Below are 24,171 nucleotides of genomic sequence, written 5' to 3'. Positions count from 1 at the left end.
GAGAGGAGAGGAGAGGAGAGGAGAGGAGAGGAGAGGAGAGGAGAGGAGAGGAGATGCCATTTTATCTTCACATCAACATGTGAAGGCCTATTTCCACTGAGCACATTTTTCTTCCACCAACAGAACTGTGCTGTTGCAAAATGACACCAATTTCACCCTGAGGTGAAAAGGCAATGCCTCACAAAAGCAGAATTATGAGGAACCTAAGTAATATTATCAGATGTCAGATTTAAAACAAAATAAAAAGCTTTTCTCACAGTGCTGAAGTTAACTATAGCCCAAAGTAGAAATGGCTCAAAAAGTAAGCAGATTAGTTTATGGAAGATGGGTACTTCAGCAATTTTTATAGGCAATGGTCTAGATACAAGCTCCAGCATTGGAAATTGCTACCTTTCTGATTGCTGAAAAATGTTTCTTCTCTCCCTCCTAAGCATCCTCTCTTGAACATTATCCTTTGATAGAGCACATAGTCAACCAGCAGAAACTTCCTTTGTTCTGATATGAACTGTGCTCAAAGTCGCACCTCTTTTCCTTTTTTCCACCAGCACGAGGTAAATTTACTCTGCAGGGTTGCACTGGTGCAGCTGCAGGGCTGCAAAAGATGCTCAGCTCAGTCTAGACAAAGTCTGTCCTCACATACCATATATTCTAATGTTTGCAGCTCTGGGAAGGAGTTTTCTGGCACAGAAAATGTTCTCATGTGAAGCAGATTTGCTTGTTTACTGTGAAATAATTTACTTTCTTTGAAAGATTAAAAGATAGGCTTTTTATGGTTCATGAAAAACCTGGGTCTGAATCAGAGCAGAGGGCTGCATTCTCTGCATTCCTGACAGGTCTCAAGGGTGAGTCCTGGCATCAGCTGCAGAGAAAACAGCACAGAGTGCTGAACACAGGTCTTGGCACCGTGGGGTAAGAAATATTTCAAACACTGATACAGATGCCCTTAGAAGCTTTGTTACAGTCAGATACAGTAACAGCCTTAAATGAACCAGCTGACTGGTTCATCTTCAGAACAGCATATATCAAATGAGCTGTGAGGTTTTGAAAAACATTTCTGCCTTTGAGTTACTTTAGTTATTCAAGGCCTCAGCTGAACACTCAGATGCGGTTTCACAACTGCCTCCAACAAATCTAAGACAGTGGTGTCTAGGGAGTGGATGACCCCATTTTTCTGCTCACCCTCCCCTGTGTGTCAGTGCTTTCAGTCATGTGGCCATGCAGTGATTTGCATCTACTAAGCCACCTGAAAATTTTTAACTACAGGGTTCATTTTCAGTCAGACTGCAAGGGAGCGACCACTAATGCCAAAGAAAGGGAAGTGATGGAAGTGCGCAGTCAAAAGCAGGGCCATTCTTTCACCAGCAGTAGAAATGTTACATCTGCTTATGCTGACTGTGAAACAGCACCTGTAGATTATTTCTAGAACACGTCTCTAGAAATAACAACCTTGTCATAAACCCTCTGTCTCTACGAGAGCAGCTGGTATGACTCTTCCAGACAAGCCTTAAAAATGTAAAGATTTTTATGATGGGCAACAAAAATAAAGTTGGCTTTGAAAACTATCTTACATTATTATAATGTAGATGAATAAGAAACTTCTAATTTCCTAATTCTGTTGATGTGTATTTCCATACTGCCCTTTGATTAATATTGTGACACTGAATAATCTCTTCTGTCATTGTTATTTTCATATAAATCTGCATCTTCTTAGTAAACATCTGATCTGAGTCAAGTCATCATAAATATATCTTAAAATGTTTTTAGTCATCTGCAGACCTTACCGTCAATGTGCTGATAATGATTTTTGTTCTTAAGATGACTCCAGAGATAAATGACTCATTTTATGTGATGGAAATAACCTTCCTAGAGGGTGTTGGGAGGACACAATAAAGATCCCTCCCGATGTTAAAACATCAGAAAAATTCACTAATTTTTTCACAAAGCCAGACACATGGACTTCTTATGCAGATCTGTGTATTAGGAGGGAAGACAACAAATTTGATCTTACTGCACTTCTAAATAGCCACAAACTCTCAGCAGCAACAGCACTGGCAAGCTCAAACCCACATATTTTGATCCACTGGGTGCCTGTCTGTGACTCATTTTCCTTTTCAGGGACATTTGGGTAGACTAGACAAATGCACCATAATGAAAGAACTGGAGATGAGGGCCCAGATCTCAGGTGATGTGCTTCCTCACAACAGTGAAGTGCATACCAAAACAGTGCCACTTCCACCTGTCAGAGGAGGGAAGAGTTATGATCTTATTAAATCATGCATGAGATAAAATCAAGTGTCACTGTACTGATTTCTACTGATTTCATTAGGACACTCTTTAACACTTAGTTTAACCAGTGGCAGGTGGTTGCTTAATTTCATAGGTATCCTCTGATGTCTGATGGTAACTTTAAATAGATTGCTCAGTCAGGTCCACTTAGGGATCCTCAATGTATCTCAGGTTAAAGCTGCACTGCAAGAGACTCAGAAGAGGTGGCCATAAAAAAAGAGGAAAAAAAAAGATAAAAAACAAGGCAAAGCAAAAAAAAAAAAATCTTTGCATGGGATCTCATCAGTCATACTGGCTCAGACAAGAGTCTACATTTTAACTATTTACTAATGGGGGGCATTTACTGGAAAATTACAATGCAACAGTGGGCAGAGAAGTACAGAGAAGTACTCATTCCTCTTTGGAAGAGAGTTTTTCTGTCATTTTTGGTGTTGTTTTTGCTGCTGTAACTAACTTACATATTTGTTTTTACAAAGTAAGCCCCGTTAGTGAAAATTATTTTATGCTCCCTTGCTACTATACCAACAAAATGAAATCCAAGTTCTTGCATGATGTGACATGTAAACCATTTGCACTGAAGTGACTGCCAGAATTGGATGGCAAGTTTTTATCCCGAAGAATACTTAAATAAAATGCTAGCATAATCTAAAATTATTTACTGAAAGTAACTGCGGAATATTTTGTGCCCTCTCTTTTTTTTTTTTTTTTTTTAGAGCATCAGCAGAGAAAGTGATGTATTTTCCCTTCTGTGTTGGATAAATCTGAAAACAAGTGGGTTTTTCTTAAAAAAGACGACATAAACCAATTTTGTTGGCATTTCACAGGGAAAAAAACCCCTCAGTAGTGCTGACATCTAAGGTAAAGCACCCGTTTTCAAAGAAAGTATTGTTAAGTGTTTTACAAACACTAACATTTTGCCAGTTTCACTCAAGACCCTGATGCGGGCGAGTTTTTAAGACCTGGACAGCCTTGGCTACACCTAGATGCTCTGATCACAACTGCATACCCTTATCTCACTTAACATTCTTGTATGCCAAGATTCAGCTTCATTTCCTTTCTTTAATGCAGTCAAAAGTTAACAGAAATAGATAAATTGATTATTCCATTTTGATAATACAACTTCAGATTTTCCAGACACCAAATTCCTCCTTTGCTCAGAGAAAGTTAGAACTGAGTGCCCATTCTTCTACACCAGGAAAAACGTGACAGTTCATTAGCTTTTGCTATCCAACTCTAAAATTACAGTCACATCAATCTACCTCCTCTGTCCTATGGAGCTTCTCTGTTATCACAAAGCCTATTCAAAATTTCCCCAAGGGCCAAGACCAACACTTGAGAAAGAGTCTCACTTTGCACAAAACCAAAAGCATGCCCTATTACCCAGCATCTGAGACATCCCTGCCCAACCTCATTCTTTCTAGTGCTGTTATTTCAGACCCGTATCAGGTCTCAGTCTGAACACAGCTGGGAGCAGTGATCTCCACCCTGCCCCCCTGAGCCCGTGTAACACTAGTTTGAATCTTTTATTCATTCACTGACAGAAATGTCAAGAGATTTCTTTAAATGACAGCAATATGCCTGGACTACCGGTCTGCCAGAAAGATTCTTCAGCATTGTGTAAATAACTGGCTGTTAAAGAGAGACTACTTTGAAGTTACCATTTGCAGCGCCCAGAGCACTTGGGCTGGATAAGTTTTTACTGGGCTACTTTCATGGCAAGCTGTTTTTGTCCCAGCTGAAGAGTTTCTTTGTGAGCAACGAATGAGGATGCATCTTAGGAATGGTCTGATACTTCAAAAGATGATTCTTGTAGTTTATCTTGCAGTAAGCTTCTCCTCTGAAGGAAACACTGCAGAGCCTTTGTACTGATCACAGTGATAGTCTTTTATCACTGGGGTCTCTGCACTATCACTATCCAAAGCAAACCTTTGCAAGCTATGAGTTTTATTAATTGATGTATGTATAGATATATACATGTCTTTTATAATTCAACACTTTTTTACTGCAAACACTTCAAAACAAGCTAGTCTTGCTGAAGTCCATGAAGGTTTACTCACTGCCTGGTGAACAACTGCAATTTAGACTATTTTTGGAATGGTAAAGTCAAGAATGTCTTTATGTTTAAAAACCAGAAGTTTGGGGGTTTGGCGTTATTTTGTTTAGCTGTGTTTCCTGTACTAAGTTTCAATGGAGGTAAAAAAAAGAAGCATTTGCACACCTAAGCAGCTAGCCAAAGGTAGAAGTTATGATCAGAAAAGGAAAATGGATAGCTAAAACACATTTAGTAAAAGTTTCTAACCAGCAATCAGTGAAGATTGACATTTAAAACCATACCACATTTATCACATTCCAAGCAACACACCCCTACAGTTTTCTACGTATCCAGACAAAAGTTTATTTTAAAGATGTCGAACACTAAATGTTTTAAAACATTTATTAACTTTTAATTTAACTTTTAAACTATTAATTTTTAACTTAAAAAGTCCATGGTCATGGTTACGCTTTTTTTTTAAATAAGAAAACAATGACACACTAAGTTCTAGGTGTGAAAGCCATTACTTACGTCTATGCCCATATACTTGATTTATCCTTGATCACAGAATAATTTAACTATTTTAATACTCTGTCTTAGCTGCAATGACACTTGGATGCTTATCCGAACACAGTAAAAACTTGCATGTGGATAATCCCTCAGCCTGAACAACTCTTGTTCGCAGCAGCACCAAGAGTACCAGCTGATGGGTTTTAACACATGATTTCTAGCATGCAAGTATCAGATACTTGAGCAAATGTACATGCTTTACAAAGCAATCCTGGCAATGTTCTCTTACAAGCAGGTCTTTTGCTGTGGTAGATTTCTGCGTCTTTTGAACTTCCTTCCTAAGAAGGCTACCTGATCATGGAAAAACTCCTGCTCAGCTCTGTATATATTTTTTCCTCATTTCATGCAGAACTTAACAGAAATGTCCTGCTGGAAACCTTGTAACATTCTGCAGTTTTAGCTTAAATAATTTTACGCATCAATAGAAACACTCATTGAAGCTGCTACTGACTGATAATTGGGAAACAAAATAAGAGCAACTCAGAAGAACCCGTCTCTCCTTTTGGTCTGTTTTGAGTTACATGACCAATCTTCCCTGATCTCAACAGCCACATTCTTTCAGCTTTGGATTAGACTACATCCTACAGACAACGAAAAAGACTAGCCCTAACACACTGGTTTACGTATGTTTTATGTGACAAGGAAACTTTCCTGTGTTTACCAAGATGATGTAATTTTCTGTTGTTGCTTCCTGCCTTCATTCACTCTGAAGCCGGATGTTCATAGTTACATCACAAAACAATGGGAAGACCTTTGCACAAACTAATAATAAGAATGAACTGCTTTTTTCAACATGAGCCAGGCTAATTTCTACAATATGGCGTAAAATGCAAAGTGAATTCTTTCAGTTTCCTTTTTCAGCAGTTCTCCTTTTTCTGTCTTTATCGTAAGAGTTACTGTCATAGCAGTTCTGATACACAGAACAGAAAAAGGAAACAAAAAAATCATGAGCAGGCAACAAACCCCAGAGATACCCAACATGTACACAGCATGGCAGCTCCTCAATATGCTCCAGAGATGCTGTGCCAAGCTACAGCAGCTGATTCTGGGGGCAGGGCCAGCAAGCGTGGAAATGGGGTCAAAAAGTGAGGAGCTGGCAGGGTTTCTCCAGCATTAATGGAGGACAGGGCTAAATCTTCTGCAAGTGAGCTCATGTCTGAGCCAAAGACAACCAGGAGAGCTGGGAGAGGGGCAACAGTGGCAGGAGGCCTGGTCATACGGGGTACTCTTTAACAGCTGGCTTGGGAAACAGCTGTGATTTTGGCTGCCAGGTCCTCTTGAGCTTCCTCCAGCACAACCCTATTTGGAATCATTCAGTAACATATGGAAGGAAGCACTGAATCCATATTCACAGAGGTGGAAAATTAGAGCATGATGGTGTGGCATTTTCACAATTATCTGTGGGGGTTTTTCAGGAAAAATATCTGGGATTGAGCAAGAGCTTTATCTTAAAATGGACACCTCAGAAACTTTAACTGTAGCTGTCTGACTAAACGTACAAAGGAAGTCAGTATCACTACAGAAGCTTGACTGATGAGAGTTTCAGAAAACTGGCACATATTTATCCCGCTGTAATCAGTCATTATTTAACTTAGAGCCAGCAGTCAGTAACTGACTACTTGTACCGCAAGTAACTAATTACTTGTTCAACAGTAATCACAACAACTTCAGTCCTGGCTGGAAAGCAGTTATTTTCAGAGACACAACTTCAATTGTAAACATGGTTCACATTGCTATGTTAAAAGGAATATAAAAACCTGCGGAAACTTACCACTGAGGTAAGAGCCATCTGAAAACTGTAGATTCGTGCAAGGCCAAAGTCAGCTAGCTTTATCTGCCCGTTGCTGGTTACGAGGATATTTTGGGGTTTCAGATCCCGATGCACCACACGATGCGAATGCAGAAAATCCAGTCCCCGAAACAGCTGAAGCATCATATCCTACATATAAAGAAGAAATCAATATGCAGTTATCAAGACAAGGTGGCAGGCAAACAAGTAAACCCCTGGCCATAATCTGCAAAACGAATTTAATAAATTTCACTTAAATACGTGCACAGGAGATAAAACCAACTATTAATATAAAATAGACAGGATGCTGCTAGAACAAATGGAATTGAACCAATGTCCTTATCAAGTTAAGGTATGGTTTCTCGTTGAATTATCTGAGGTTGACTAACAGTAGTATAAAGATTAATCAATATACTTAAAAAAAATAGCAAAAGTATGTCTCTGTATCTCCATACAACTTCAAAAGAATGATGTCCAAGTAAGAGAAATACATAGCAGTTTTTTGCTCTTAACTTTAAACCACACGCCACTTTGCATTCTCACTAGATTATGCTTTGTCCTGCCATGGTGAAGTGAAATTTTACCATTCATTTTAACAGACACAAGGACCTGTTTCAAACAGAAAAACTGTTTAAATGACAAATTTAATTTTATTTAATGTTATAGAGGGAAAAGGTTCACTTGGCAAAACCTGTTGTATAGAACTTACTGAATAGGACAGAAACTACCTTTAGATTAAAGTTTAGCACTAAAACAGTGGAATAAACATAAGCAGCATTTCTGATTTTTCTTTCTGTTTTCTTATAATGATACAATCTTCTATGACATTTCCACAGCTGAAGGAACTATTTTATCTGTACTCATGTTTTGACATTGATCTTAGTAATGTGAAAAGAATGAACCAGCAGACTCAAAACTAAATACTAGAAATCCCCTGCATTCCAGATTAAAAGAATACTGTCAACTTGAAAATTATATTTGCAGAACAGGCAAGAAGATGCTGTAACAAGAAAGAAAAAATATTGATAAATAAGTTTATTTTCTGCATGCACTTGACTGTAGCTCATGAAACTGCATTTCTGCATATGCTGGTGGCATATACCCTTTCCATAATCCATGCAGCAGGGTGTCCTCCAATTCTGTTGTTAGCAACCACAATGATCTTGGAGAAGGGCATGGCATGAAATATGAGAAAAGGGATGAAGGCTAAATTGAAGTTGGTTGCTTTTATTCTTCTCTATGGACTTGGGCATGCTGCAAGTAAATATTCAAGGCACACTACTGAAAGGAATTATATCTGAACATGGGTGTAAAAATAGCTCAAAAATTCAGCTTGATAATATTGGTTTAGTTGGATACATTTTTAAGGTATGCTTTACAGACATTGCTAAATAATTAATACAAAACTATTGTTTTCTTGTAATGTTTCTTGATCATCTCTACAGAAAATACTATAAAATATATAGATATTAAATTTGGAAGCTCCCACCTGACCTCTGATAAAACATGGCTATTTCTGTATACAGCTGGCTCATAAAGCACTCAGCTTTTATTTGAAGATCTCAGTGATGGAGATTTTACCATGAAATTATGGATGCTGTGACAGTATTAAATTATTACCACCTCTGAAGGAAGGTGGTAAACTCAGAATCCCATTTTCTGCTAGGTGATGCCTTTTATTTCCTTTGCTTCCCCAGGAAAAATCAGGAACTGGTAATTTTGACAACTGGTATAATACAGTTTGGACCCTTAAAAGAAATATACAGAGTGTATTGAATCCTCTTGTACTTACATCGTTTTTCTTTGCAGGTCAGAAATTTGTAAGAATTTGGGCTACAGCTCTGGAGGTTTCAGTCATCAGTAGAATTAATACGTGTCATTATCTGCTCACTCTGTGCCATTTTAACTTTCATCAAATCCTAGAAGTCTTTGGATCAGTCTTGCAGATGTGAAGAACATGCCAAGAACATTTAGGTGTATGGTTATTTTAAGTATGAACTTAGTTGTTCCACTGAATTTGGGCCAACTTTTTTCTTTTTTATTCCAGGTTGACATAGTATCAAACAAGAAAATATTTGAAGAACTGAAAGATTAGTCAGTAGACCCTGGTAAGTCCCTTTTGGGTGACATTCATGTATCCTATTCATTTGTCAACTCTGTAAACTCATTCAGGCAGTTACCAAACATATCAAGAACATTCTTCCAACAACTGATGCTGGTTTTGTTTCAACTTTCTTCCTCAAGCCCAGCATAACACAATTCTGCTCTGCTCATTTCAAGCTGCAAGCAATGTCCTCAGGCTCTAAATTCAGAGTCTTCTTCCAGTCACAGGTAAAAAAAGAAAGTATTTGACAATGGAAGCTGGCGTATCTTCCTTTCTACCCATCGGACTCAAAAGATGAATATAATTTACAGAAGTTCTCTTTACCCACAAAAAAAATGAGATGTGTTGCAGAAAAGTGTACTGCAAAAGCGTAAATTTAAAAGGTGTTAGAAAGAAGAAGAGCAACATGAGGGAAAAAAGTGCTGTATCTCCTCTTCCAGGAAATTCAGAGTGAGTCCTTATAAGCTATTTTCTAGTATTCAGGTAGGATTGTTGATTACACTTATTACTTACTACTATGGGTATTAAGAGATTTCAGTTCAAAATTATCTTGGAAGAACAGCCCAAAGTTTCATGTGTGTAAAGAAAGGCACTTGAATGTAAAATGACTGTCTGCTATTTGTGATTCATTACTGTCCTGTTTCTAAATTCTCAGCAAGTTAGAAAAAGAGCAGAAGCCAAAATCACAACATAGCCTTGTTATTATGAACTTTAAATACAGAATAACAAATGCTGCAGCTTAAAATTTCGTGCTGCACACAAGCCTAGTAAAAACCATTAGGCCTTGCATTTGGAAAATGATTTCATTCACTTGGTCAGCCACTTGCAAGAAACATCAGACAGGGTCTGGGCTGTGTGCTCTCTTTGACACTGTAACTAACATCAGAAGATACTAACCTTTGCTAGAAAATTGGATTAAGGCTGTAAACATGCACGAGCCAGATCACTACCTAATTAAATCAGGATAATTTCACTCATCTAACGGAAATGCATCCATTTTTATTAGTGACGAGTACCCAGTATTATCTCAATTACCAAGTTCTAGAAATAACTGCAAGAGTGTCCTCATGTGCCTCAAGGATTAGTTTTTTCCATGTCTGCTTTTCCCTGAGAAATTTTCTGTGGTAGACAGGCATACCACACTTTGGCATTACAGAGAAAATCGTACTTCAAAAGTTAATTGAAAAATGATCAATTCTATTCAACAAATCTTCGTGCTTTAGGAGATTGATGGAACAAGCTCTAATGAGTCATGACCAAACCTCTACTGATGTCTATCAGTGTTCTTTGGATATTGTATGTTTGCAAACAAAGACACAGAATGTGCCTGTCATTTCAGATTAGAGATTTCTGCCATGCTCTAGTATCACAAAACTGATGGTAATTGGCTGTTGCTCAAGTTGGAGACACATACATACATTATCCCACTGCAATTCCTTTCAGACAATCACAGCTTTACAATCTTTTTCTTATTCAAGCTACATGTTCAATGCCATCTATGTGCAAATATAAAATATTTACCTGTAACTCAATTGAAAACTGAGCTATTTTGGGACGCAATGAACAAGTACACTTCCTTTAGAGGAAAATACATAGTTTTATTTTTTTAAAAGTCTCATAATGGAAACAGGAGCAAAATTTGTTACGGAAATGCTGCGTCTTTGCTTGTTCCACCATGTAAGGTATTGATGATGATTGCTCAGTCCAACATTTACTGAATTTATCAGCTCTGAATGTCAGGACCAAATTATGATGAACTTTTCAACCAATACCATATTATGTCATGAGTCTCAATAGTACACAGAAATATGTCCTGCATATTCTTCCTCTCTCATCAGCAAGGATGGGGCTGGGTTTGGGATAGGCTGAGCAGCTGCTTCTGCCTCTGCCAAAGGCAATATTCATGGTTCACATTTCCCGACTCAGGCAGCAGGAACAGAAAGCCTTGATTTCCTACACACTTTCGTCTCCACCTTGTCCTATCCCCTCTATGCTTCACTGACCCCTCTTAACCCTCTTCCAGGATCCATAAATCCCTTCCAAGCCACTGGCTTTCAAATACCACTCCGATCCTTTTAAGAGTCACCCACCATCTTGACTCCCACAAAAATACCTGTCAATTATCTGCAGCAACTTACTGCTTGTTTAAGACCTGCCAGATTCTCTGGAGGATTCTGCCTGCCTAATCCAAAAGACGATGGCATGGCTGTCAACCAAAACATTCAAGTACCTACTCAAAGACAAAAGAAGCTATGGAGCTGGTTTTGGTGTCAGTGCCTAGGCACCAGCAGCCAGAACTGCAGGGGCCTCAGTCGGGGGAGACCAGGGGCTGTGCCCTGCCAGACACCCTCGGCTCCAGCCAGCTCCGACGGACCCACCGCAGTGCATGGCTGGGCCAGTCAGACAGGACGGTGGTGCCTCCATGAAGATATATTTAAGGGCAGAAAAGGCTGCAGGGAAAGAGGAGAAGAGAACAAAAGGAGTGAGAAACTGCACAGGGGACACCAAGGAGAGAGAGAAGTAAGAGAAGTAAGAGAAGAAAGTACTCCATGGTGGAGCAGATATCCACACTGCAGCTTATGGAGCAGGCAAGTATTCCTGAGGGAACTGCAGCTTCTGGAGATGATCTAGGGTAGAGTAGGCACAGTGTGAGGAGGAAGGAGCAGAAGAGGGGAGCTGCTCCTGTGCTGCTAGGGCTGGGGAGAGTCAGAAGTGATGTGTAGCCTGGAAAAAAGCAGGGGAAGGTGTTATTTGAACACCTGCCCTTTTTTTGCCCACCACCTGATTTAGCAAGTATCAACCTTGACTGGCATGAGACTAAGTCGATTTTCCCCAGGATAAGCCTGCTTTGCCCATGATGGTACTTGGAAAGCAATGTTCCTCTCTTATCTCAGCCCATGAGCTTTTTGCTCCTTGTTGCTCTCTACCTTCTGTAGCTGAGGTGCAGGAAGTCAGTGAGCGCCTGGATGGGAGTCTGACTGCTGGACTAGGCTAACCCACCACCATGGTAAAGTAAAGATGCTGGGTTTTGTCTTGGTAAAGGGGATCACAGCAAGATGCAACCTGAAGAGAAACACCAGAGTAATATTTCTTCAGAGAACACTGGCACCCTGAGGTAACATACACTTATGACTGGCTGCTCGTCATGTGAAGCTCACGCTTTTCCCCCACTGCCTACGATGTGAAGGAAGAAAAACATTTAAGCAGATTGCCCTTCGTTACAGTGATAGGAGTTCCTAATACCAAAAAGAGTAATTCAGTGGAAGCCCACAAATATACTCAGTTGTAACACCAAATAAAAGCAACACAGTAGAGAGCCTTGGAAACTACAACAGACACTAAATTTGTACTAACACACAGGCTTTACATGGCTTTTCTTTTTTTTTAACTGCCTATTTTCCTCTTCTTGCTCTATTTCTATGCTAACGTTTTGTAAAGCACAATAATCCTTTGGCATCTCCTAACGTTCCTCCTACTCTTCTGTGGAGTATCTCATGCACCTTCACAACTTACATCCTTGCACAGTTTGTGTCTATCTGTAACTCATTTTTCTTTTTGCTGAGCAGAATGGAATGTCCCTATTTTACATGACAGGTGTTGGAATACTCATCCTGAACATTTCCTGTAGGAGTGTTTGCGTAAAAGGCAACCACAAGTGTAAACAAAGGGGATGAGTTTTAGACAGCAATGGGTGATGAATCAGTCAAGGTAGTTTCATGAAAAGGCTCACTGCCTCTAACTGAAACGGGACCTTCTCAGAGCAGAAGGGGAGCAGGATGAGGCTTCTTTCATATCCTACTCAGTTATATAGAATCCCCAACCACTGAATGGCTTCCAGTTTAAAGGGTGATTTTACACATGCTGGAATGAATGTTTAAAGAGCAGTCCCATTCTCTGGGGCCTATTTTTGAAGCAGAATAATTACAGCCCTTCTATGGTTATACTTTGTAACAAACAGTCAACATTAATTAATGCCAAAAAAACAATGGCATTCCTGAGGAATTACACAGTACAGATACATGAATAGCGAAAGACATGATTAATGTTGTTACACTGAATCCTGAAGGCACTAGCAGTAATGTAGTGATTCCCTGTTAAATGCAGTGATTTTCTTTTTCAATTTTTGTCCTCACCCTGGGCTGGGAACCCATCACACCAGCCTATCTAGAATTCCATGATTGTGATGGTGGGGGCAGATGCAATTTGCTACAGTCTATGGAGCTGCAGGATACTCTTCTCCATGCAGCTGGCTGGATGCAGTGGCTGGGACACAGTAAGAGGCAGACAGATCCCTGCCCTTGCGCCCTGTTCCTTTTCTCAGAAGAAAGCTATTCTGATCAGTCTCCCTGCAGGGCATTCAGAAAGGGGATGAGGAGGCTGCCTTTGCCTTCTCCAGCCACACCACAGCTTCTCAGGACTCATCCATGATCCAACCAAATATATACAGGATACAGAGCTCTTAATTTTCTTTACATTGGTAACAATTTGTCTCAGACTAATCCTATTGCTTTCTATAAAAGTATTCACAGGGTAAGGCTCATTCCTCAGAAGGGAAGGCTGCTGTGATATTCCTGTCAATTAACTAGGAAGTACCACAAGAATGTGAACTTCACAGCATGTTCAATTTAAATTATGTTTACTGTTTTGATAAGAGAACAATAAATTCAAATGATCCATTCACTTAGCCATATTAATCAACCTTACTATACAAGATAACATGTTCATTTTCTGTTCATAGAGTAAAATACTGGGCAGAGAAAGATACAGCAATTCATTTAGTGTATTATTAATATCTGATAAGGACATGCAAGAAGTTGGTCTAATAATTGCTGGTGTTTTGTATGCTGATACCCTAAAGGTAAATAATTTGTTGAAAAATAATTAAGTTACATATATTTTTAAGTATGAAGCAAAATACTTGTGTAATTATCTTTGAATTGTAAAACTATTTTAATCATGTAAAATGTACTTTAATATACTCAGAGTAGATTAAAAGATTTGTTAAAATATATTCTGATGAACAGTCTCTAATCTATTTTAAATTACTTTTGTACGAAAGAAAGCACAGCTCATATAAGAGATTTTGGATTATCCAATTGTTAGGATGAAGAACCCCGCAGACATGCACACTCATGAAAGTATGCATGTATGTGTACACGCATTTTAATGTTTTGAATAATCCCATAGAAGACAATGCTATCTATAGTAGTCCACTGCAATAAACAGTGAAATAAATAGTTGTGTTGCTTGGTTTTGTGCGTTTTCTGGTTTTTTGTGTTTTGTATTTTTTTAATGGCTATAATTACTTGTGTAGCAATTTAAAAGATACAATATCTCAAGGGGTGGAGTCTATAGAACACTGTTTCGAAGACTGTTTTGGTTGCTATTGGAAGTAGCAAGGTAATCAAGATTAGAAAGTCCTAAAAAAATTATTTTGAAATACAATAATTGGTCAATTAGTTCAGAGCCAGTCTAGTAAAAATGGCAAATGTCACTATTATGCACAGACCTGCCTCTGTGTTATGAACATTGTATGTCAGTCCCAATCAAAAGTACTGCAACTGTGCACAAGATTCAGGAAAAATGCAAAATTTTAACTGAATTACAAAGGTCCATGGTAGTCTTTGAAAAACTTTGAGGCTCATCAATGCTATTGCACTGCTGTAAACTTATGACTGAATTTTATGTATGTGTATCATAGCTTTCAGTATACTGAGGCACTGTTTTCCTTTGCTGTGCACCTGTAGGTAGACAGAATTAAACTCATAGCCACTACAGCAGGTTTAACACATTCTAGTCCCTTTGCTTAAACTGGCCAACTTTTTCTTCTGAGTTAGAAAGGAACTGCTGAATTTGTACTGCCACAGGAGAACCTGACCAAACATACTCTGGAGTGCTCCAAACATTCCTCAAACACCAGAGTTCACCAGCAGCAAAGACAACATAAGAAGGACTAGACTAAGACAATAGATCTTAGTCAACAACAAGGACAACATTGACTGTGTCCAAAAAACTGCTCTGAGTAACTTTCTGTCTACCCTCCTTAAAATAGGGATCTGAATTAACATTTTAGGGATTGGTAAGAGTTCCAATCTAAGTACATCTGTTTTACCAGCATCTTAATGCTGACAGATTCCCACGCTCATCTCAGTAGCTGTGAATCAAAGACCAAATTCAGTATACGTAACATGTCTACTTAACATCTCTGGGGGACATAATGTACATACACATGCTTGGGCACACACGTGGATGCATTTTATTCAAGTATATGTAAGTCTTTCCACATCAATTTCTAATTTTATAGCTCAACACCTGTCAAGTCAGTTTGCAGTCTAGATCATTCAAGTTTTACTTTTTCATCTGCTATTTTTCACATTTGATGAGAAGAATATGCATGACTGAAAGGAAACCTATATAATTACTGTTCTACTTATGTTCCATCATTCAGTGTACCAAAAATTCCTATCAAAGTGGAATTACCAGACATGCAAATGAAACACACAGTATTTATCATCTGGCTGCTGGTATTTGTCAGATAAAACACATGAGAATGAACAGAGGGAAAGTTTATTTTAACATTCTGACAGTAATTGGCAAATGTGGCACTGTTAGCAAGATTTGTCCCGCATGGAAAAATTTTACAGCAGGTAAATGTAACTTTGTGATTAACAGTCTCTTTCAGTGTTCAAACCCTTCTACTCTTTGTGCCCTGTACACAAGGCACAGCTCTTAAAATAATCTATGGATCTGAGCCTAGATAAGCAAAACACCCATACTTCTTTCTTGTATCTCTGGATGATGATATCACAATTTTGTACATCCCCAAATACCTTCTGGGAAACTTCCTTTCTTTTATTACAAGTTTTTTATAACTGTACTTGAAACAGCAGTTTCTCACAGAGCTTCCTGGTTTGACAAGTTGTTACTGCTCTGTTCTTTTATTCCTCATACCATCTGAAAAAGAGATGAGGACTAAAATGTACCATGAAATTCCCCCAAACACTTTACTGCCTCACCCAGTTTGTAAAGTTCCATACAAATGACCTGAAATAGCACCTGTGATTTGTATGCATTGGCTGTGAAGACCCTTCTAGCACATGTCTAGGGACTGACACCAGTCTAAATTTGGTATCTAAGCATCACAGCAGGTCATATTGGATAGCTGGTGCAAAACTGCAGTCTGAATTCTGGAGCACACTTTTCATATAATCACAGCTTCTTTAATTATGTTTCTTGACAGGACAAGTCACATTCTTCCTTCAGCTGATGCTGCGAGCCTCTTTCTTCTGAAGTAAAATCCAGACTTTAGCTTGACTAAGTCAATCTGTTCTGGAACACTGTGTAGACTTCCCTACCTCTATCACCTCTCAGTAGAGCTTAGTGCTTTCAGTTTTTTAAAAAAGATTTTTGATTGCTCCTAATAGTATGTTATTTCCTTCTCTCATTGTGGGACATCACTGCCACTTCTTCTTCAGAGTCTTTGTTTCTGCATTACTACCCATCTGTATTTTGGGACATCATCCCTTGCAATCCTTGTGGAAGCTCTCCTGATGTAATCACAGAAATCAGTCCACCCAGAAAATCCACAAAGCTGGATATGACTCCCTTAAACCACTTTGGTACGCTTTGGGGAGGAGTTCACAGAAATCACTGTCTCACTCCCTGCCAGAATCTACAAACTACAGTAAATTATCAATCACTGATGAGTTGATTGTCCTCCTGTGCCTCTCACACCAGTCCTTACGAGGAATGGTATCAACAAACCAACCCTCTTCTCCAGGAAGAATGCTGCTCCAGCAGTACTACATACAGCTCTTTACCAGCATCTTCCTGATGACACTGGTCATAACAGCTCTTTCAAATTTCCTCGAACTCCATGAAGGGTTAAAATATGGCGTATGTTGACAGGCGACACTCCTCGGTGACAGGAAAGACACGTTGCTGTGGCGCCCAGATCTCGGCTTCTCCTTCCCTGCAGCTGTCTGTGGACAGCAGCTAATTGTATCCACTTGTTTAACCTCAGGGATAACGTCTGGAGGGGACCAAGTGCCACAAGCATACTTTTTTTTTTAACGGTCATTTCCTCTCTGGTGTAACTTGCATGACAGCATGTGACAAGCAGAAATTAATGGGGACACTGCTGTGCCAATACCTCTTGAATTCCTTTGACACTGGCTGCAGGCTGCCTGCTTGGCCACCCAGCCAAGACCTCACATGAAATGTGGCAAGGGGCCCACAGCTCTATTCACTAACAAGCCAGCTGGTCAGTGATTAGAAAGCTGAAACAACACTGTGCACATACATAAAGAAAAATGCTTTACAAACAGCTTCGGACTTAGGTGGTAAAGTATCTTAGAAGAGTAAATCTGGAAGTTTATCTTAGGGACTGTTAACTTCAGCTTCAACATTAGAGATAATGCAGAAGGCCCTGGAAGATGACTGGTTGACACTGCCACCTAAGCAAGCTCAAGAAGGGCTAACCTCAGAACAAAGATGAACATCTTGATGTGCTCAAAATCATGTGCAAACAGCTTAGACCACATGGATTCTGGTCTGGAGCAACATTCAAATTATGTAAATATATAGACTTATGACAGACTACTCTTCCTAATGGTCTATCAACACCTTGGCAAGATTACTGAGATTTCTACAGAAGTTCTCATTGGATCTGTCTGCAGTGTTTATACTGATTTGTTTATATGCTGATACGTAACAACAAAGGATGAACCTTTAGAAGCATCCCAAGGGATTTGGCTGATCAGATCTCATACATCCAAGGCAGATTTGCACCTTTCAGCCCAGACTTTTTTGAAAACTGTCAAATCCTTGGCTAGACAGAAAAGGCTCAAGATTGTTCCTTGAATTTCTCTCCTCAGTTGCTTTTTTAAGCAGTAGCAACTGAAAGTGCACAGACTCTTGATGAAACACCTGACGGCAACAAGAAAACAAGTTATGCTTTTTTAAAACTGAGAAAAAAACAGTCAATAGGATCCTAGAGATCAGGAACACAACCACCATTTAAAATCAGTAAGACTTGGGCACCTAATTCCTAGGGCTCCTTCACAGTTATAAACTCATTCCAGCAATTTTTGTTTAATGAAAAACTTGTTTAAACTTATTATAACACAGGCCTGATCAAACTCCTGATATATAAGGAAATATATTTGTGGCTTATACAGATACATGAGAGCTCAAGACACTGGAAAAGGAGGTGGCTGGACAGCAGAGTCACTTTCTCAGATTAGAAATTGGGGTTACTGAAGAGTTTGGACCTAATTTTGAGTGCTTCCATCACAGAAACTTTGAGGAATTCAGCATAGTCATAAATGGCACTTGCATGCTGAGGAAGAAAATGGCCTCATATTAGGCACAATGAAGTCCAGGGAAGTTACCGGGACTCTACCCATCAATTTTCAAAGACCTGAGCTGGTCCCACTGCTTTTCAGTATTTCCATTTTCCTCCCACACTCACTGGAACCAACAGCACCTTCAGAGAGATGTAACCAACCTTCACTGAGACAAAAATGTCAGCATGACACCAGGCATCAAAATACTAGTATCCTCTAAAGTTAGACACTCTTCTAATAAATAGTTAACAGTTTTTATTAAAGATGTGAACACAGAGGAAAGTAAGAAGACAATCCCCTCCTAATCTCCCCAGGGAATACGTAATAAATAAAGCTTTTAAAAGTCACTTCGATTTTTTTTTTTTTTTGCTTGTAGTGTACTTGGCACAGCAGAAGAACTGTGATGCTCGTCAGTGCTGTACAATGGCTCAACATTGGGGTCTATTACTACCCCAGCTCTAGTCACAGGAGTACATTTAAGTCTGTTGCCTCTCTCTCCATATTATAAATTCAGGGATAATGGTTAACTAATTCACAAGTCTTGCAAAGATTAACTAGTTAATGTTTGTTAAATACTCCAAAGAACAAGAATCTGCTTTCAGTTATAAGGGCTTAACAACCTTCAAGAAAATCAAAGATATACAGAAGAGGAAAGATTTATTTTGTATCATTCATGGGCAGAAATGGGCTTCAAGAAAAAACTGAGAGGGGACAGTGGCCTACTGGAATCAGCTTGCCCAGGATACCCCATCTAAGAACTTTACATATAGTTTTGCAATGCTGTTAAAGCATTGTTTAAGCTCTGAAAATATCAGAATGAGCATCTTATTGATGCCTTACTACACCTAAATTAAAAGTAGGAAACAAGATACTGTTTTCTTGGAAGCACAATTGTTTCTCGGAAGCACTCAGCAGATTGAGTTATTCTCCATGTTTACAGCAGCAATTAATTTGCAATTCTGTTAACTTGAATTAAAAAACCAAGGGCTCCTGAACCAACAGCTTTAAAAAGGGAACAGACAAGCACCTCATCCTACAGACAAGGCGAAGAGAAGACATTTTGCAAGAGGAATTGAGCATATATATACAAAGTCTTTTGTTGGCACTGAGAGAATGAGAAGTTTGCTGGTAGCACCAGATTATGGGAATGGCTACCCATTCCATTCCACTTAAATGGTCTATCACTTTCTCCTTTCTCTTATCTCTTACCTTTCCTTTTACATGTCTCTTTCCTCCCTTCATGAGCCCTGTTGCCCCTTCCTTCCCCATTCCCAGTTCTGACCCTTCTTGTCATGCCTGCACTGCACCCTATTCCACTCTACACTCACTCTCAGGGCCTGTGGTCCTACTCCATCTCTTTGGGTTGCTGCCTCCCACAGCCCAGGTGATAACCAAGCAAAGTAGGTCACTGGAAGATGCCAGCTACTAGATTCCTCAGCAGCCCATTCTGCATTTCAGATACAACAAACTGCAGCAGGCAGTGACGTGACTGTGATGTTTGCTGTGGCTGCAGTGGTGGGACATGGTCCCACACATCTGCTGAGCCTCCCCAAAGTGACATGTGCCACAGCCCCTCCAGTTCTGAGTGAAATAACACTGATTTACATTAGCACACATTAGTGTAAACCTTGCCTTGTTTTCTTTTGAACACTTGACTGATTCTAAAGAAAAGTAGGTATCTTCAACTTACAGTGACACAAAGAGTGATGAGCCTACTTATTTCCTAATCTTAACATAATAGACAAAAACCAGCTCTACTTTGGGGGTGAGAAGAAAGGTGCAACATGAGAACTGACAATCTTCTTGGGAGGGGAGAAGATGGCCTCCAACATTTCACAGGCAGCGGGTATTTCGTCCCTTCACCTCCCCAAATATTAAACAAAACAAACTTTAAGACATTTTTAAGACACAGGTATATTAGAAGTTAGTGTGCAAAAAGAGCCAATCGTGAGAAATGCAGCTTATGGCAAATGCAATATTGCTTCTCCAAAGTGTAACCTGTGACAAGCAGAAAAGTATGCTATTGATTATGCAATTTGGAAAAGAAAACTACATGTATTCTTGAGTATCTTTACTGTAATCATTCATGGAGAACCTATGAGAAAAAAAGTAGCTATGACCCAGACAACCTGGACCACATATGTCTATACTTTGCTGAATCAGGTCCCAGAAACCTAAGTCTTTTGTTTTCCCTATCAATAACAACAAAATAATTACCAATCATACAATACAGTATCAAACTCTATATGTTATTCCAAAACTACAGTCAATTAAGTAGAAACAAACTGTATCATCAGAAGGGCAAATGAGAGAGGCTAGGGATCACTATCAAAGGACTTCTGTTTTCTTTTGTTTATTAAATAGCAACTGTATTATTTACTGCAGCTTTGCAAGCTAGTGAGCAGCTGGGTGTGACACATTTCCATGCTCTGTAACCTCTCCTTATGCTTCGTTAGACTCCTTATCAGGACCAGAAGAAAAGAAATCTCTCTGTTATGCTTTTCCTGTGGCAAAGGAAAAGACAAGATGATGACTTTCCAGCTCATTTCACTTGTACAACGTTCTCATCAATCACCATGGGGTAGGTCTTTGTTATTTTCACTGAAGGACTGTTCTTAGTTTTCTGTCACAATAAAGCGTGACTTCACTAATTAGCAAATCAAGGTTACCTCTACCACATTTGCAAAAGAACAAAATGCAAACCTAAGGCTAAAGCTACTTCAGTAATATTTTCCAAGGCCCCAGCTTCACAGAGATAGGCTAAGTCAAGCTAGGTCTAAATTTGTTTAATTGAAAAAGAAGTTAGTCTGAAATACTCAAGCGTAGATGATGTAAGGAAGCTAAACTAACCATTCCATCAAGAACCAGAAGTTTTCTGCTTGTTTTGTGACTTTCTGCTCCAGAAACCAAGCAAAGAAACTGTGGTTCGTTTTCATATTAAACTCTCTGCAAAGCATGCATCTCTCTTGCAGTTTTGGTTCACTATAGCCCAAGCAGCTTGGCCTCTATTCTCCTGTTCCTGTGTCTTCAATAAGCACTTTAGACATCAGCACGAATTACATGAGCAAACAAAAAGCAAGAAAAAGCGGTATCTTCTAATCAAGGCAAAAACATAATACAAAATGCTTTGTAACATGGTCTCTCCTCTAACTTAATGTTTTTATATGTATTTTCCCTTTTGATCTGTGTTGTTTCTCACTGAATGACAGCTATACACAACATACTACTGTAATAACAAGCATATGGCTCAGAGATCACTGTTGACATTTTCAGAATTCAATTTAGGCATTTTTACTTACATACATGAAAGACATCTGTATACTCTTTCATTAACTGCATTTTACATTTGTAAAATTCTGTGTATTCTTTTGTAACCATTTGCATTAAAATGCCAACTCTGGGTTTGGATAGCAAGTATTTCCTTTGTAACACTAAGGGAGGAGTATGTTACTGTCAAAATTTCTCTCTAAAAAGTCCTTGCTAAAATATTTACTCTGCTTGTCAGAACAGGAATATCTGATGTTAACTGCAAATGAAAGAATATTTTAGAATGAATCATAAACTAAATGTTAAAAAAAGGTAACATGCTGCCATTCCAGTGCTCCTTCCCTGTTGTAAAACTAAATTAAAAACAACCCTGCATTTCCATCCACAGAATCTTGTAACATTTTGGAGTGTTCTGAAAGTCCCTAATTGTAGTTATGCAACAGAACTATCACATTCTAAAACAAAGGACAAATATCCAGCAGCTGAGTTTATTGGCTTGGAAATTAAACACTCTTAAGAGATGGTTAATGTGTCTTCTTGCTTATTTTTGGTATTTTAAAGTTACAGTGCAATGCTTCCTATTGCATAGACAAAAAAAAGTGGGACATCTTAGAATAATTAGAATTTTTATGGTGTTGTTTGTAAAGTAACATATTTAGCAACAGTGAAAACTGTTGAGCAGTAACTTCATTCGCAATTAAGCCACTAATTTCAAAGGGCCCTTTAAGGTATAAGACACTGTTCAGCATTAATAAAGACAGAATGCAAGTGGCATTTATTGAGTTGGTCACAATGGCAAAATACAGCTTCTTCTTGGAAATGGGTATTCTCAAGGGTCATTATTTTCAAAGAAAGCAAATAGGATATTCTGTGGCCACAACAGCTATGATATTAATGAAAAACAGATATAAACAAAATAGTCCACCAAACCCTGTGATCACTGGAGCCCTTTGCCATTACTGAGTCAATTTACCATGCTGACCAGCTATGACAAGTTTTTGTGAATAGTCAGGAGTCTGGCTGCAAATGCACAGACACTGCTTACACATAAGTTTTGAGGGAGGACTACTTCTTCTCTCTGACAAAGCATTTAAACACAAGCAAAACACATGTTTTATGACTAATCTGAGACTAAGGAAACAATTGTTTCAATTCTTCTTTGTTCTAAAGTTAGAATTCATCAGGTTAGTATCACAGGGTAACAACTGATTCTCCTCTGTTAGCTCCGCTAATTCAGTCTTTCAACCTCATTTTTAATACTGGAGCAATCTGCTGACATAAAATTAAGCAGAAGCTTAAAAGTTTTGCTGAAGCAGAGCCTCTGCTCCCTTTGGGGTTTTTCCTTTGGAATTGAAGTTGAACCAGAAGGTGCAACTATATATTCCAGCATGAGTTTAAATGTTTTATACGTACAGATGTAAATGGTGTACTGTATAGCTGTAATGGTAACAGAGAAGCAAAAAGAATCTACAATAGTGATGTTTATGAGTCTTTGGATAGGGTTTCCAATCCAAAAACGAAGGACAGATTTGATCCAGGAGCTTGAACCTTTGCTCTTTCTTAATGGCAAACGATTCCATCTTTGCAGTAAAACAAATTAAAGACTGCTTGCCTGCGGCTGCTAACAGCATTGTCCCACACTCACTCCTAGAGGAACCCTAAGAATCCCACAGTTGCACCACAGAAGGATTTGACCCATAGTTGCGCTCTGGAGTAGCAACATTGGCAAGTGCTCCAAAACCATGTCTGATTTATTAAAACTACAAATAAATCAATCATTTAAATTTCTAAACATTTTCCCTTGCTGTTGCACCAAGAACAAACAACAAAGAGTATTTCTGTTATTTCACTCGTGTTTCCATTCTAAATTTTCTGTCTTCTGGCAGCTGTTTGCGAATTTACTAATAATGTGTGTCTTTGTTTGGACTTCTCAAAAAGGATATTCTCAAAATGGTAAGCTCATTTTATTTCAGTTTGAAACCTGAGAAACCTGTAACATGAACCATACGCTGATTACAGAGCACTGATACATAAAAGAAGCAGTTGTGTAAATGTGTGAAGTCGCTGTGGTGGGGAAACAGCAATGCAGTGGAAGAGCACTGCTTCACACCAATACTGCTGTTGTAGGATCTGATTATGATGACTCATGTGTAACAAGGTATTGTGTAAAGGCCAGTCAAAAAGGAGGACCTATTATGGTGGGCACCAAAGTCAAGGCTTTTCACAGAGCCTCTTCCATTAAAAGCTCACCAAAAAAATGGGCAAGACAGACCCCAGGTGGAGAAACAGTGTGACAGTTCCATGATGCTACACTTTTATGGGAGTAGAGTAAGGACAGCGTAGGTGAAATGGAAAGAACAGTGATGGAGAGAAAAGTTCTAGAGGAAGGGAAAGAACAGAAGAATACTTTACTGTGTAAATACGAAGTGGAAGTGAAGGGAAAAAAGGTGAAAGAGAAAGATGGAAAGGGGAAAGGGAAAATAGGAATAGAACAGGCAGAGAACATGGAGTTGAAATCACTGAAAGCAGCTCTGAGTATCAAGAGGTTTTGGCTTCAGTTGCTCTAGCAGCTGAGTGTAGCTGGCTGATGCCCCTGGCTGGTGCTTCTCTGCAGTTTCCTGCCTGATGGCCTGAGGACAGGAAGCAGGGAGGAACCGTGTGTGCTCTGGTATCCACAGGGGCGGGTGGGACAGGGGCTCTCCATGTGTGTCTCATCTGACACACTGAGTAGGAGGGAGAGGCACAGCTTCAGCTGGGTCTCGTTTTATTCCTTCCC

At 39.1% G+C, this 24,171-nt stretch overlaps 1 protein-coding gene across 5 annotated transcripts in view; it reads right to left on the bottom strand.

Annotated features, from left to right (window-relative positions):
• CDK6 (cyclin dependent kinase 6) overlaps positions 1-24,171 on the bottom strand; it is a 139,700-nt gene that overhangs the window by 75,029 nt on the left and 40,500 nt on the right. For all 5 annotated transcript variants that reach the window (XM_042044390.1, XM_042044391.1, XM_042044389.1 and 2 more), the window contains exon 4: positions 6,660-6,827. In XM_042044390.1, the coding sequence (XP_041900324.1) occupies positions 6,660-6,827 (168 nt within the window). The remainder of the gene's footprint in view (positions 1-6,659; positions 6,828-24,171) is intronic.

The sequence above is a fragment of the Corvus kubaryi genome, unplaced genomic scaffold (assembly GCF_017639235.1).
Source record: "Corvus kubaryi isolate FWS band 111438036 unplaced genomic scaffold, C.kubaryi_AGA036_p1.0 37398, whole genome shotgun sequence".
Taxonomy (NCBI): Eukaryota; Metazoa; Chordata; class Aves; order Passeriformes; family Corvidae; genus Corvus; species Corvus kubaryi.
This window is presented reverse-complemented; position numbering and strand designations above follow the sequence as displayed.